This window comes from Sinohyriopsis cumingii, chromosome 2 (genome assembly GCF_028554795.1).
Source record: "Sinohyriopsis cumingii isolate HCF-2022 chromosome 2, ASM2855479v2, whole genome shotgun sequence".
NCBI lineage: Eukaryota > Metazoa > Mollusca > Bivalvia > Unionida > Unionidae > Sinohyriopsis > Sinohyriopsis cumingii.
In genome coordinates, this window is record NC_142962.1 from 80,989,783 (window position 1) to 81,006,803 (window position 17,021).

The following is a 17,021-nucleotide window of genomic DNA, read 5'->3' on the forward strand; positions in this document are numbered from 1 at the left end:
TCATTGATAAAATGAGCAATATATTAAAGTTATATTTACCAGTTTTAATCATGATTTTCTTCATTTTTAACAAATGGGACAATTCTGTTGGTATTTTCTAGCAAAAAAATCTTATTCACACCTGACTGAACATTATACACAGGTTTGCAGGTTATCAAGAGATAGGTTTATATGGCTGCTGCAGCTAAAGAGGGAATGAACTTAAACGTTAGGGGCCATCCATTTAGTATGTATAAGAAATCTGGCAAAGCTTGACCCTCCCCCTCCCTGTACACATGCATACTTTTTACACACCCCTCCCCCCATGTACGTATGCTTGACACAAACACCCCCCCCCAGAAAAAATCTATAGAATGGCCTATATTTAATCCACGCAGAAACGATTAAGGAATAATAATATTAACATATTTAATAAAACAGATAGTTTACCGATGTTGAATGTCTGGTTGCTTCAAAGAAATAAACTTCATAACTTTAAAAGTTTGTCTAGTGTCTGCTAAAATTCAAATGCCAACTGAACACAGTTGAACAGGTTATGTATTAGACAAATTATTATCAAGGTTTAACCTCCCCATCCCCCACCCCATTTCTTATGCGTATGTACATTATCAGTAGACCCCCCCACCATAAGCAAGCGTATGCATTTGGGTTAAACCCCCCCCCATGCGTACATACTAAATGGACAGCCCCTTACTAAAAAAAAGATTAGTTGGACTAGACTTAACTTTTTCAGAAAACTTCCTGGAATAAAGGCCTTTCAATATAGGACAAATGATGCTAATGTGTCATCAAATCTGGATGAAGATACAGAAAACAGAATAATTTGGAATTGTATTCATAACAAAAAATCAACAACATATGAAAATATTTGTTCTAAAGCATCATACTGACTCAGATTTTTGGGCCAACTACTCTTGCATGTGATTATTAGGCAGGTGTCAGCCATGTGAGTGATCTCAGGCCCACCTGCATCTAGTGGGGTTGTTTTTAATTTGTTTACTTGTTACAAAATTAAGTACCCATGAAAATTTCTTTGTCAGCCAAAGCTAGAGAGGCCCACGGATATCATAATAGGTAATCAATGGCAGATCAGTGGAAATCCAATAATTAACCTTCAATTTTGATGGGTTGCCCGTGAACCAGAATAATACAAATTACACCACTATCTTGCTTTCTTTCTATTCTTTATCTCTTGAAAATTTTATCATTTTCCCTTTACAAATAAAGTAATTAGGACGAGTTTTAAATAGGTACTCAGCTGTTTTGTTTTCAGTCACTACGACTGTCCATTGTGGCCGGGTCATTGACCCGCTAATGCACGGTATTGATATTTCACATTTCTTAAACAACGGACAATTTGATTTGCTCTGTGCGTGGAGGTGTGTTAGTTTTAACAAATAAAATTTGGTTTAACATATAGCTGATGTCATGACCTTTCTCACAGTATTCACACTAAGAAGAACAAGCAAGAACAAAGAAATGGGTAAGTTTTTTTCTTTTTACTCCAGTATTTCTTGATATTTTAAGGAGTGCGCTGTCAGATAGATAAAACTATTCTTTCTGCATTAAATGAGCCCCAAATCATGTTTCTTGCAAGTATTAATATGCTGCACTTCGAATTAAAGATTCCAAGATAATCGGGCACCTGGAGTAAAGTGGTCGCTATGGCTCATCACGTGTGTACGGTAGATCAGTGATAATAGGTTGTTACGTTACACATTTTCACTGGGTATGTAATTCAGCATTTATTCAATGGAAACAATTCACACAAATCTTAAAAAGTATGTTTATAATAACGTTGTTTCTAAACTTTAATTGGGGATGCGACTTTACCGGGAAAATGCAATACACGTTTCACAATAAATTGACATAACCGTGAATAATCAACCTGAACGAAGGTTCTTCTATTTTGTTGTTGTTCTTGTAGGGTTTAACGCCATTTTTCAGCACACGATAGGCTGTACATGGTGGCCAGTATTAATGGTGGAGGAAGAACCCGGGAAATCCCCGGAAAGAACCACCGACCCTTGAGAAGCTACTGGCAAGCTTTCTCACATATCCACATTGGCTGAATCCGAGACTCGAACCCATGTAGACAGAGGTGAGATGGCAGTGATCCCCGTAACAGAGGGCGCTTTAGACCACTCGGCCACTTTTATTTTGTGGTCTTTTGTCATGATATTTACTGTCAATTTAATTAATATAATCAGTTATTCATTAGTTTATAGTTTTAAAACCCGGTATATATACCAGTTTAAGTATTTGAAGGTTTGATGCCATTTTGCAGACCCTCACCCCTCTGCTTTTATCTAAATTCATGGCAGTAGTACGTGTTAATAAGCATTACTGGTTTATTAATGATGTTGTTGTAGGGTTTAACGCCATTTTTCAGCACATGATAGGCTATACATGGCGGCCAGCATTAATGGTGGAGGAAGAACCCGGGAAAACCCCGGAAAGAACCACTGACCCTCGAGAAGCTACTGGCAAGCTTTCTCACATACCCACATTGGTCGAATCCGAGACTCGAACCTACGCAGAGGTTTATTAATGAATTTTCAGTGAGTATGATATAAACAAAATTGAAAATGTCTTTGTATTTAGAGCATTTGCTATTAAAATAATTATAAGGACTTGGCATTTGTCCCCAACCTAGTCCCTAATTTTTTCTTAAATGGCTAAAATAATGTTAAAGCCCTTTAGAAATTGAAGAAACATATGAATATCAACATCAGTTTCAGACATTCATAAATTCAATTATCGACAAAACTCAAATGTTTAAAACGTGTTTGATACAGATTTATATTTACTAATTCCATACAGTTGAATTAATTTTTGAGCTAAATTGTCTTTCAGATGTGTATGCACAGCTAGTGTTTGTAGAAGGTGATATTCGGTTTGAAGACACGAGTCATCCGATTCCAAACTGGCCATTTCAGTCTCTGTAAAGTCTGCTCACGCTTGATCCACCTGTGTCGTCTGGAACTTTGGATTATTTTAAGAATATATATGCATAGGTTTAAGATTGTAACTGGCATCATCAGATTTTATGACCTTTTCAAAAATACAAGATTGTAAATTATTTCACAAAATGCTGCATTGTACATTATTTAATATACATTTTCTAAATTGAGTGAACTAGCACATGCATCTTTTTATGCTTGTGTTAAGAAATATAAGTATAATAGTCTGTATTATTCACAGAAAGAATATTAAATTACAAGAAAAGTTAGGTCCATATTTTTGGATTATCTCCCTATAAAATTCTGTTATTTAATTATATAGGAAATGTAGATATTTTTTAAACATGTTTTTGGTGTTTTGTTATTTAGGTAAGCGGTAGATCACTTTGAAACAGTGCTTACTCTGATTAACAGTGTCTTTCTATTTTCTGATGATGGACACTTGGACTTTGAATTTTTGATAGAACGAAAAATGCTTAATGTAGCATTTTTAAGACCATCTTTTGTATTTGTTTGCAATGCAGTACATCATGAAAGTAGTATTTTCTTTAGCAATGAGTGCATAGATGAAACTATGTAAAGATAACCTACAAAGGTGAGACAATTGGTGAAATATTTTGGTTGATGAACATGAGAAAATGCTGTATGTTTTGAAAGATTTCATCATTTTTCAGATTTTTAACACCATTTGTAAATAAAATTAAAGTACCAGAGTTGTACTTTTTGCTCAGATATATAGTACTGCATATTAAGATTAAACTAAGAGAAATTTATAGATTTTGGATAAAGTGCAAAGCTCTAACAAAGCAAAAAATATATCAAAAAAGCTAAATTTTGCATATTCCTGATTCGTTTTTTAATGAAATATATCATTTTTAGGAAGCATTATCTAAAAAAGTACAAAAGATAATGCTGTGATTTTTTCACATGAGTTTTAGAATGTTGCATAGTTTGTAGTTCTTTATCTATTTGAAAGAACTTCATCAAATAAAAGAAATTTTTAAAATGAAATGGGCTTTGTATGCTGTTTTTACTCATGGCAATGGGCCTCCTTACCAAAGCAGAAATTTGATATGACGAATTGTAGGACAGTATGTATTCTTTTTCCATGTAGCAAATGAAGAACTTTTACTTGATTCTAGATTGTATCTGATGACTCAACGAGCAATCTCTTTGCCTACAAGAACTGGCCGCCATTTGTATGTGGGGCTTTGATAGGGATGTTGCAGCTGCCCATGATCTTTTTTGTCAGAAGTACACTAGGTAAAAAATTTTTTTAAAATAAACATTTTAACATATGTATTTTGAAATATCATTTTTTGGGTTGTCCTTGTGTAAAAATTGGTTTTCACTCTTTATTTTTTGAACTTTTAGAATCAAACCTGTCCTTATAGTTACCTTTATATATAGTCACCTGGTCTTAACCCTTTACCTCATACAAGCGTCTTTGGATGCCATTACTCCATTTGCATGGAAGTGCCTTTTGACGCCTCTACAAGATTCGCATGGAAGCGCCTTTTGACGCCTGCTGTAAACATCAGCCATTTTGAGCTAGTTTTCGTAGCGCCACCTCCGGGGAAAACCCCCCTATTAGATACTACATTCATTTCTGTGAATGACAATTACGTCAGATCACGTGGTCGCTATTCATGCACTGGTCGATATCTGCTATTTAAAGTAACTGGGTTGTAATCTCCACTCTCCAAAATGGCAGCCGCGGATTTCATTCAGTACGTACGAAGTTTTCACGATTAGAATAACAACCACAAAAGATTCAATAAATTAGGTAAAGTCTCTGATATTGATGTAGGCAGCAATTAGTTTTTATAAATTATCAAATTCAGATGACTTTGTGATATAGACGCACACGAAAACCTTGTAAATTTCGAGTAACGGAAATGGCAGCTACGGTTGGTCACGCGGCCTCACTGACATGATGGTGAACGAGTTCTCTCAAGATTTTAAAGCACATAAAAAAATTCTTCTGTGAAAAATAATTACACAGCTATAACAATCGGACTTTACTCTTAAATTTGTTCACATATAATATATGTGTACCAAAAATGTAAAATGGTTAAAATTGCTGTTAAACGTAACATACACTACATTGCTTAACAGTTCACAGGCAGGATTTCATACAGTACTTACGAAGTTTTCACAATTAGAATCACAACCACGAAAGAATCAATAACTTAGGTAAAGGCTCTGATATTTATGTAAGCAGCAATTAGTTTTTATTGATTATCAAATTCAGATGACTTAGTGATGTAGACGCAGATGAAAAACATGTAAATTTCGAGTATGGGAAATGGCAGCTACGGTTGGTCACGTGGCCTCACTGACATGACGGTGAACGAGTTCTCTCTCGATTCTAAAGCACATAAAATATTCTTCCGTGAAAAATAATTACACAGCTATAACAATCGGACTTTACTCTTAAATGGGTAAAACTGCTGTTAAACGTAACACCACTACATTGCTTAACAATTCACAGGCAGGCCTATGCATATGCGGTCGGCTAGGTAACAGGTGTTCTATTTATAGTGTGCTGCACTTTGTCACTATGCTCTATGAGGTAAAGGGTTAACAGCCATTCCCACCCACATTCTCCAGGAAATTTTCTCTGTAAACATCCTGAATAAAATGGTCACCAACATTCTGCAGTTAGTGGCCAGGTTTTCATAACCAAAAAGTGGTTTCTTACTGCTTAACCCTTTACCTCATGCAAGCATCTTTGGATGCGTCTACTCCATTCGCATGGAAGCACCTTTTGACGCCTCTACTCTATTCGCATGGAAGCGCCTTTTGACACCTCTAGACGCCAGCTGTAATTATCAGCATTTTTGAGCTGGTTTTCATAACGCCACCTTCAGGGAAAACCCACCTATTAGATACTACATTCATTTCTGCGAATGACAATTATGTCAGATCACGTGGTCGCTGTTTATACACTGGTCGATATCTGCTATTTAAAGTAACTGGGTCATAATCTCCACTCTCCAAAATGGCGGTTGCGGATTTCGTTCAGTACTTATGAAGTTTTCACGAATAGAATCACAACTATAAAATATTCAATAACTTAGGTAAAGGCTTTGATATTGATGTAGGCAGCAATTAGTTTTGATAAATTATCAAATTTAGATGACTTAGTGATGTAGACGCAGATGAAAAACATGTAAATTTCAAGTATGGGAAATGGCAGCTACGGTTGGTCACACGGCCTCACTGACATGACGGTGAATGAGTTCTCTCAAGATTTTAAAGCACACAAAAAATTCTTCTGTGAAAAATAATTACACAGCTATAACAATCGGAATTTACTCTTAATTTTTTCCACATATAGTAGATGTGTACCAAAAATGTAAAATGGTTAAAATTGCTGTTAAACGTAACATTAAACGTAACATACACTACATTGCCTAACAGTTTACAAGCAGGATTTCATTCAGTACTTAAGAAGTTTTCACGATTAGAATCACAACTATGAAAGATTCAATAACTTAGGTAAAGGCTCTGATACTGATGTAGGCAGCAATTAGTTTTTATAATTGATCAAATTCAGATGACTTAGTGATGTAGACGCAGACAAAAAACATGTAAATTTTGAGTATGGGAAATGGCAGCTACAGTTGGTCACACGGCCTCACTGACATGACGGTGAATGAGTTCTCTCAAGATTTTAAAGCACATAAAAATTCTTCCGTGAAAAATAATTACACAGCTGTAACAATCGGACTTTACTCTTAAATTTTTCCACATATAATAGATGTGTACCAAAAATGTAAAAAGGTTAAAATGGCTGTTAAATGTAACATACACTACATTGCTTAACAGTTCACAGGCAGGCCTATGCGTTGTTTGTGGTTGAGATAAATACTTGAGGTAAACTGCTACTCTTATAGCATCTCCCTGACCTTTGTTTGTTGGGGGCAGGGGATGATGATTAAAGCAATTAATAGAGATCCAGTTTTGCCTTGAATTTGCCTTTTTTAAAATCAGATTTGATCCATTGAACAATTTCTATCAGTGTTTAATGCATAATAATAGTTTCCGGATCAAGATCTTTGTGAGCTCTTCCTTTGTATTTATTGTTTATAATGTGAAAAATCAAATTTAATTTTCAAACACTGTTGACTCAATCAGATTTATGTAACTATTGTTAGTTTTTTTTAAAAAAACACAACAGCTAAAGTATTATAATAGTAATGAAAAGTATGCATAAATCTGTATATGCAAAATGCATTGTGGTCTGATAAAAATGAATGTACACAGTCACAGTGTATATTCCAGATCCTCAGTAAATATCCATCCTTATTTCAGATAAAAATATTAACAGGCATTTAGTCATTAGATTACTCTTTTGAAACCAAGAATAGATAATGGACCAACATTACTTATTAATATATTATTAGATATTCTCTTGCTTCAAAACATTTTCAGTGAATGTTGTTTTACCTAAATTCTGCTTAAACGCAGAATCTGAGGGCAATAAAATCATGTATATTTGATAGTAAATGCAGTATGGAAATAATATTTCAGCTTCAAAGACATCACAAGTTTTGAGCAGAGGTAACCTGTCAATGAGTGTGTAACAGATGGAGTTTTTCTAGTCATTCCAGTATTTGATGGAAGCTTGTGAAATGCTATAATCAACGACATATAAGATTACCACAATTACTATACTAAGCAGAATTTTTTTCAGCAAATATATTTTTCAGATCAGAAGAAAATAAGTTACAGTTAAAATAATAGTCGCTAGAACTATCAGCTGATTACACACAATGTGTACATGTACGTTTGACCTACTGATGATTTCGAAGGTTGCATTTTGCAAGTTTGACATGATAAGGAGAAGTTTTATAAATTGGGAGCGATTGTGGAGATCATGTTCAATCCAGAGATTTTATTTAATAGATGTCATCAATCCTTTTAGAAAAGACTGGGCTTCATTTGATCCATCACTAAGGTTAACCTTCACATATGTCGCTGCTATTGCTGTTGAGCTCACTGAACATGTGCAGTCTAGTATAGTACACCTATATGGAGTTCAATAAGAGTTACCAAATTATGGTTCAGCAATGGATTTTGGGTAAATTTTTAATACAGAATTTTCCCTTGATGATAATTTCAACAAATATATCTTTTTTGTTGGAAATATTTTTAGTTTTGTGTAGATTTCTTGTCTGGAGACTAGTTAGGGTTTACCAACATTTTTCCAAGTTCTCCAACGTGCAACACTTTTACAACAGTCTTCCAACTTTCAACAGTTTTCCAGCAAAATTTCAACTTTATGGTATTTAAGACCCAGGAAAGTTCAAATCAGTAACCAAAAAGCTGGTGTACAAGCAACGAAAGAACATGAGTGTCTGAAGCCCAAATTCTTTGGGCATGTACAGCAGCGTGTAGCATTCGGGTTTAAGAGTCAATATAGCAAGACATGAGTATTTTAATTATAGATTTTAATTACTTCTTTAAGTTACTTAATATTTATTTTGGAATTATTTTTATCACATTAACAATTTTGCTAGTTTAAGAATTTTAAATTATATAGCTAATGCTGTAATTTCAGTATTTAAGTAAAACTTCATTTTCCTTTATATTCTAAAATAATATTTTCTTAACCTCTAATATTTCATCAAGGATCCATTTTCGTAAGTTTGAGATATTTAAATATTTGACATTTGATTCCTGTTCTTTTAGAAGAATTGTTTGCAAATCCCAGCTGTATAAATGTAAAAGAGTTCACCTTGATGTTGGGATACATTGCAGTTATAAAATTTTGTTTAGGTGATCATTGGTGCCATTTTCTCACCACTTATTGCTCCTTTCTTATTAATTGTGTTTGGTCATTGAATGAGTCCAATTTCTCTTCACAAAACACACTTTTACTAATATTAATTGTGCATGGTCATTGAATGAGGCCATTTTCTCTTCACATACTAGTAAAAATGTGATCATTGGATGAAAATAATTGTCTCATATCACACCTATTCAATTCTATAAATGTATTTGTGATCATTGAATGTATATATTTATCTTCAAATATCACACTTTCTTAGAATGAAACTCTCAATCTGATGTACTTATTTGTGTTCTTTGGATGAACCTAATTTTCCTACCACACCCAACTTACCAGTAGTCATCATTTAGGACCCTGTTGAAGATACTCCAATCTTTCTATGTTTGAAACAGTCGCAGACTATAAATGACAATTGTTATATTGCGTGAATCTCCCATTTCACTATTCGATGCCTCAGTTAAGAACATGCCCAAGTTAGTCACTACTCATAGTTTGCTTAGCAAAACAATACCCTGGTCATTTGATGTACCTAGATCAAACTTTGGTATTTTTTTTTATCCGTTTGAACTGGGAACCTGTCTTCAGTTTTAACAAAATGAAATAAAAATAATAGATACAAAAAATTTCAACTAAAACAATGATTTTGTCTCTTATTCCTAGCTGTAAAATTTAAAGGGCCGTACTTTTTTTTTATCACTTTGGCAAAAGTAAATCTTCACAGTAGATCGTTTTATGTACGAAAAATAATAGGATGACTGACAAAATAAATAAATTTGTGTATAAAACAATATGAGAGAATTAATTAATTATTATTTTTATGGCTAGATGGTGTACAAAAAATTAAAGGTTACAAAAAAAACCATGAAATACGATATACATATACTGGATAGTCTGTGGTTTTTTATTTGGATTTGGGTTTCATAGTGGAGTTGATCAAGAAACCAGGCTAACTTTACAGGAGTTCCTCAGATGCTTTAAACTCCATCCTTTTTATTTCTTCATGCAAAATAGCTGAATGATCAAGCTGTTGCTTATGAATCTTCAAAAAATGGTGTTCAAGACAAATGTGAAAATAAGCCTCCTAAAAAGTGTTAATAGTCAGTACAGAATAATAAAAAAGGAATATTTAGTTACTTTGAGGAAAATCAAGAAGGGCAGAAGTTAAGTTTATTGGACATTTGTTGATTATGTCTCATAATAAGAGATATGATTGCTGTCATTATTTGAAATCTATTTAAAAAAATCATAGAATTATAAGAATTATGTCAGGTTGATAGCATAAAGCCATGGAGTTCCATAGGGATTGGAACTACAGTTTGTGAAACTACACCGGAGGTAATTACTGTCAAAATGTAACTTACACTTTTTTACTTGAACATAATGTATACTGTAGCTGTATTAGTCTTAAATATAACTTTTTAAATGCACGTTTTCCAATTTTACAATATTAGTACATGATATTTTCTTACACTTTACTGAAATTAGTCTAAACAAAATCAACTGCCTTATTGAGAAGGTCATGCTAGGGTTGGAAGGTCTGTTTTATAAATGTTAATGCTTATTGCAGACTTGGAATAATCCATGATGTGAGTGTCTGTGATAATGATAATGATATGATTCCAATTTCTTCAATAAACAAATAAAGGATAAGGGTATTTGCAACTTTTTTTCTTCTTCTTCTTAATGACTTCATTTTTTTGACCTGGTAGGGGTCAGTGGGCCCCACTTTTCCATTTTTGGAATGAACAATGTAGATAATCTGTGAGCAAATGCCAGTCTAACCTTTACCCATTGGTGGCTGCAACTGACAGGTTTGATTGTACTTGCATATAATTGTGATACAACTGCTGGCCACAGAGAACCTGATAATGCATCAGCAGATTGGGGTCTATGATGTTTGTTTTATTGATCATTCCTACCAGATTTTGTAGACTAAGACCATTGTCAGTTCTGGTTCTTTGTTGTTTGCAGTTGGATTTGACTTCTGCATAAATATATACCATACTTGGAACACTTTTGAGATATCTTGAACTTGTATTATTCACAAAATTATGTCAACATGCTTTGCATCATTTGGGATCTTAACATTTAAATGTTAAAATTTGTGTTCTGTATTATCGATGGTGGGGGTTACCAATTTTGGCAGTTTCTTGGTTGCTACAAGCCACATATATATAAGTTCTAGTTGTGGCCCAGAGAAGGTGTTTTTATACAAAACTGTTTACATCAAGACTTCTCATTTTTCTGGCTACAAGCCATATAAAATTATTCTCCTTTGTGTGGTATTTAACTAGTAATATTTTATAAAAATGAGGATGAAGTCAAAATATAACACATAAGCCTGAATTCAACATCAAGTAGTGCAGGCACAGAATTTGTAGACATTGTACATCAGAATAAGAAATATAATTAAGATGATCGTTGCTGGCATTTTGTATTCACAGGTGCAAGCAGTAGTTTTTGTACTCTTATTTCCCAACTCCAAGTGACAGAAAAGTTGCAGAAGATGTCACCTTATCTCTGTAAATATAGGTCTGGAATTGGTAATTGGTCAAAGGTAAGTTTTTGTGTAAGCTGAGAAACCTTAAGATCTTATTATTTCTAATGGTCATAGACCAGGAGAGCTTATGGAATGGTTTGCTGTTTGTCATCTATCATATGTCCATCCATTAAAACAAGTTTGTTATTGCTACTCTTCCTAAACAACTTGTAGGATTGCCATGATACTTTACATAGACATTCATCCTATCATCTGGTTGGTCATAAATGAAAATGTTGCTGCTTGGACACCCATTATGGCTGCCACAGTAGCTATCTTGAAAATCTTCTTATCACTACTTCTCTTGAATGGATGATCATATCAGCATGGGTTTTTTACTAAAAGACTTCTTAAGATGTCTCATTGGTCCCAAATGAAAATGGTGCAGACCTGATGTCTAATATGGCCATCACAGTAGCCATCTTGTTATTTCCACCAGAATGCTTCTTATGTCATTTTGGTCCTAAGTGAAAATGATTCCAATCTGACATACAGTCCTGATGTCTAGTTGGTCCTAAATGAAATGATGCAAAGTGACCTTCAATATTGAAATTATTTTTTGTGATTTTGATTAGCATCCCAGTATGGGATAGTCAAGTTATAAATAGACTCATCAGGTAATGCGATAGGTCATTTGGTATCTAATGTATATAAAGGTCAAAGCAGAGCAGATTGGAGATTCTGATGTGTATCATCCTCAGAGATAAAGCAAGATGGTCAGTGGTAATATCAAGGTAACTATTCTAACAATTTTTTTATAGCAGTAATGAAGGCAATAAAAAGGAATGATTATTTTATTTTCACTGCATAGGTAAGCACCAGGGCTTAAGAAGATTTATGAGCACCAATTTAACCACTCTCTGGAAATCCAGAGTAGGAACGGCAATGGGGAAGGTGTGCTACCAAAGCTGTAAATATTTGTTTATATACACTCCTTACATGTCACAGTATTCTGAGATGCTCCCAGGGTGCATGATCACATGAGCCACACAAAATATTTACAAATTCGCTCAGTTGTAAATGTGGTGATGCACAAGAATTCCTGCACATTAATTTCAAGTCACACATATAAAAATGTACTCTGTGCAGTATACACCTTTATTCAGCCATTCACCCTTTAAGTTCTTGTAGAAATAGTAGAAACATTGTTGCGATGTTTATTTTTTCATAACTCTTTACACATTTGGATTTTTAGCTTGACCTGAATGGATGATGAATTAAATTTATTGGCACTTTGAGCCCTGTAACAAACATTGTGTCAATGTTTGAACCTTGCATCAAGGAAGTTTTACCAATGTGCTTTATAATATGGGCAATCTAAAAGACCCAAAACGGCCAATTCCCAGTGCTGTTCATCTTAGGTCACAAGTTAGTTCAGCAAATACTGACAGATCATAGTAATAAAGGCAATTTATTTTTAATGTTAGGAAGTATATCAGATGATAGAAGCTAGGAAAATGTTAATGGTGAGTGATTTTGAACGACAAAAAAACACAAAATTAAATACAAATACAAATTCAATGTACATGTTGGAATGACAAAAACAAATGGCATGCTGGTGAATCCCACATCTCAGATATATTTCAAAAGTAGAAAAGGCAGACAAGCAAGTCAAATTCAATTACAGACAATTCAAAGATAGAGAGCACTTTTCATTTCTTTTTAAATCTAATAAATAAGAATCTAAAAATGAAATTAAAAAGTAAAGATATTCATTTGATAAATATACCTCTGTTTGAACAAGAAGACTATGGCATTAATGGACCTAAAATCCTAATACAGTATTTTTGGAATAGTAAATCTGGAATAGTAGTCAGTTAGAGTGCTAATTCAAGAAAGTTAAACTTTGGCAGAGCTTATATTTGTGAAAAATCTTATTTTCAAGCAGAATTATCCAAAAGACGATACCTGCTAGCTGTGAAATGGGGTTCTCGGTAAAGAACAATATTCATACATAGATAAGAGACAGATTAAACCAAGAAACAATGAATAGATTAATGCTTATACAACTACAGGCAACATCTTTTAAAGATTTTTATTTCATTAGGGTTTTTACAGAGTAGACCAGGAAGTAAGAGATGGATATTGAAGTGTTATGTAAATATTGATCTATGGCCATTTCCTCTTCCCCCTTATTTTTATGATAAAATCCTGGGAGCATCTCTGAATATTATCTCTACTCCTCCCAAAAGGATGGCCATATCAACATTGTCTTTTCACAAATAGACATCTTGGGATGTCGCAGAATAGAAACCTAGTGAGTCTTTGGACTAAATGAATAAGATAAACACAATGTGAGAAAGATGGAAATTTATGAATGAATTAGTAAAGATAAATATATGATGTAAAAATACAATGATTCTCTCATGCTCTCAACATACAATTTACTCAAATCACTCTACACAACATTCACACATCGAAAATAAACCAAAAATATTAAATCAATATGAAGTACACATCCAAGAAACCTCATGGACTGCAGATACGCTTCAAACAGTATTTTACACTATAAGAGAGATTCACATAATCTCGAACATGAATTCTATTAAGATTCAAAATAATCTTATGAACACAACTAAGATTCAAAATAATCTTATGAACATAACGAAGATTCAAATTAATCGTATGGATATAAAAATGCAATGGAACAACAATTGATCCAAACATATGCTTCTAGACCCCTTGTACAGTCGCACAATTCCTTGAATTGGCCCACACTCTTATCGGCTGCTCGCATCCTTTATGAATCCACCATGAGTACAGTCATACGTTACACGTACAGACAGCATACAGCACCTTTTTTAATTTGCTACGTCTACGTCCGTGGCACAGACATGTACATACATACGTATCGACAGCATGCAGCATTAAATATTCTGGAAACTCCAGACAGCTCTAAACAACTTTAGATGGCTTCAGACAGCTCTAGTCAATTTCACAGTCACATTGACAATCACACTTCACAGCGACAGACACAATCACAGCTACAAACACAGCTACAATAACAGTCAGCTACAATAAAACCAAATTGGTCATAATAATAGTTTCTGTATAATCTCTAGATATATGATAATACTTTAACCTCTAACTGACTTGTAATTCAGTACTTTAAATCTGCGTTGTAATAAATGCATTATTATGCAATAAGACATTACAAACCAAATAAGCTTCGCATATCAAATGAAAATGTAAATTTAACACTTACCCCTATGGCTGGAGAACAATGGAGAGTGTACACTCCTTGACGTGATCCAGAAACGACCAGTGTGGTTTTAGAAATTGATCTTACTTAAATCCATAGGAGAGTGAGTACAAGTCAGGGTAGAATACCCGTGCATATCATGTTAGTCATGTTACCTCGTCACAAGTAATCTCTGGCTAGGTACATGTTAATACAGTCGCTTACCTGGAAAAACATTCACTCTAGATAACGTTGTACGCATGTACAACAAGAAATAGTTTTAAAGACAAAACCAAGTTGTTTCTTTGCCTAATTCTGTGACATGGGATACCTAGTTGTTCCTAGATGAAAATTGTGCCAATCATACATACACTATGGCTGCCATGATGGTCATTTTGAAAATCTTGTCACTTCTTCCTCTGAATGGATTTCACTCTCCTTAAGAGGGCCTCAAGGGAGAATAGTCCTTGACTAATGAGTCCCCCTCTATAAATAAAGTATTATTATTATTATTATTATTGACATGTGGGTTTCAGCAGAACACTTTCAATGAAGTCTACTGGGTCCTAGGTGAAAATGGTGCTAATTTGACATCTGATATGTCCACCACAGCAGCTAATTTATCTTTATTTTGCAATTTTTCTACTGAGGGCTGTTCCAGTAAAACATATATCCCCCCCCCCCCCCGGGGACGGCACTTCAAAAAAAACTTATGTAGGAGGTTGTGTTTCGAACTATTTTGATTCTGACAGTGGAAGGTTGGTTAGGAAAATCACTTCTGTTGTGGGTTGTGCTAACAAAATGAGAAATCGCTGGTGGGGTTGTCAGAAAGAAGAAAAAAAAAAAAAAAACGAATCTATATTTAAAATCGCATCTACCCCCCTCCTAGCGGTCTAACGTGAATAAAACATTGGGTCAGAAAATGATGCCAGTACACGCGAGTGCACGTAATTTGTACGAATTCGCGTACTTTTAAAGCAGTGATACGCGTTTGGCAAATTACGTCAACGCCGTGGATATAAAAAAAGAATGTGCTTTGCGCAGTATGCAATTTTTATTAAACTTTTAACTTTAACTTTAAAAGTGCATTTCGCGACGCAACTTCATCACAGCGCTTGATGCGACATCCAGATATCTGGATACTTCGGTTCGACATGAATGGCTGTTAAACTAAATTTGATTCGTTCATTGGCCCTGAAATAGGCATTTTATGGAGTTTTAGCCTTACTTTCATCGTGCACGTTTTACAAATGCGTGTTTCCAATAAGGGCCACACAGGAAACCAAAATGGTTGAATCACAACACGGTTTGCCTTTAGACGTTTTCAGTCGGCAAATACTGGCTGGTGATAGCTATGATGACAATGAATTTCATGTATATCGGTCTGTTGGACATTGGAAAAATGTCACTGGAAATACCAATGTGTGATTTTGAGCCCAAAATTGATGTTGAGTGCGAGTCCGATGTACGTTTTGGATGGACAATATGCCGGTTATATTTATTAAATATACCCAATGTCTAAACAAGCAGACTATGGGAATGTTGGACTTAAAACCCTAATACAGCATTATGGAAGACATAGACCTGGCATAAGAGGCAGCAAAACACTGATTCAAGGAAGTGAATCTTTGGCAGGGTTCATGTTAGTGAAAACTGACAGAGGTCTCGGAAACGCTTATAATCACGCGCATTTGGACGCCAATTTTTTTTTATTTTTGTTTTTAGGTGGGCGGTAAAATTCAAAGACTTGCCAGTCCTGCTTCAGTCACCTGCATAGTGGGAGAATGTATTGATCAGTTAGCTGTGATGATATTTACAATGACAGAATTTAGTGGTTGAAAGCCCCCCCCCCCGTCGTCACCATTATAAGAGTACATCAAAAGAACATGCTGCAATAGCTAAGCGGCGAGATCAAAGGCTTTGACTGGCAGCTGGGTGGAAAAATCTATTGATATTTACAGTGCTTTTAATTCAGAGGCAGAAATACCCAGAGATGTACATGTGGTCATTTATAACAGTACATCAAATAAACAACTTTTGCTGTTATTATTGTGTTCATTTCCGAGTGTAACGGAATAAGCAGTGAACGTGACCTCGGAGCCTTGTTGAGACAGACTTGAATGAGTATTTTGGAGTTCAACGGCAAACTGACGAAGATTGTGAGATTCAGGAGAGGGCTAAAGTTGCTAGAATTGATAGTTTGAAAGGGACATTAGCCAAGTGTAAGAAAGTGTGTGATGCCTAGCTTAGTGCTTTGAATAAGACCTTCTTTGGATCGAAAAAATTCAGACTCGCTTGATGAACAAGCAAGAGCTATGTCAGTGTTATACAAAATGTAGAAATTAAACTCTGGCAACCAATAGTTCTTATAATTGGCATAGTTTTCTGAGAGGGGACTGCAACTTTTCCTGATGGGACTCGTATTTTTACCAAAACGAGACTTCTGGTTCAAAACTTTTCTTTTTGGGGCAGAGATATCCAAGAGAGAATACCCATGGGGCTATACATGTGAGATGTTGAAAATTGCACAACCATAAA

At 34.6% G+C, this 17,021-nt stretch overlaps 1 protein-coding gene across 5 annotated transcripts in view; it reads left to right on the forward strand.

Moving 5' to 3' along the window:
• LOC149805273 (uncharacterized) overlaps positions 1–17,021 on the forward strand; it is a 107,039-nt gene that overhangs the window by 72,996 nt on the left and 17,022 nt on the right. For 4 of the 5 annotated variants that reach the window (XM_089949008.1, XM_089949010.1, XM_089949014.1 and 1 more), the window contains 2 exons: positions 4,106–4,226; positions 11,208–11,320. The exons of the other annotated variant lie outside the window; for it this stretch is intronic. In XM_089949008.1, the coding sequence (XP_089805134.1) occupies positions 4,106–4,226; positions 11,208–11,320 (234 nt within the window). The remainder of the gene's footprint in view (positions 1–4,105; positions 4,227–11,207; positions 11,321–17,021) is intronic. 5 annotated transcript variants of the gene reach the window in all.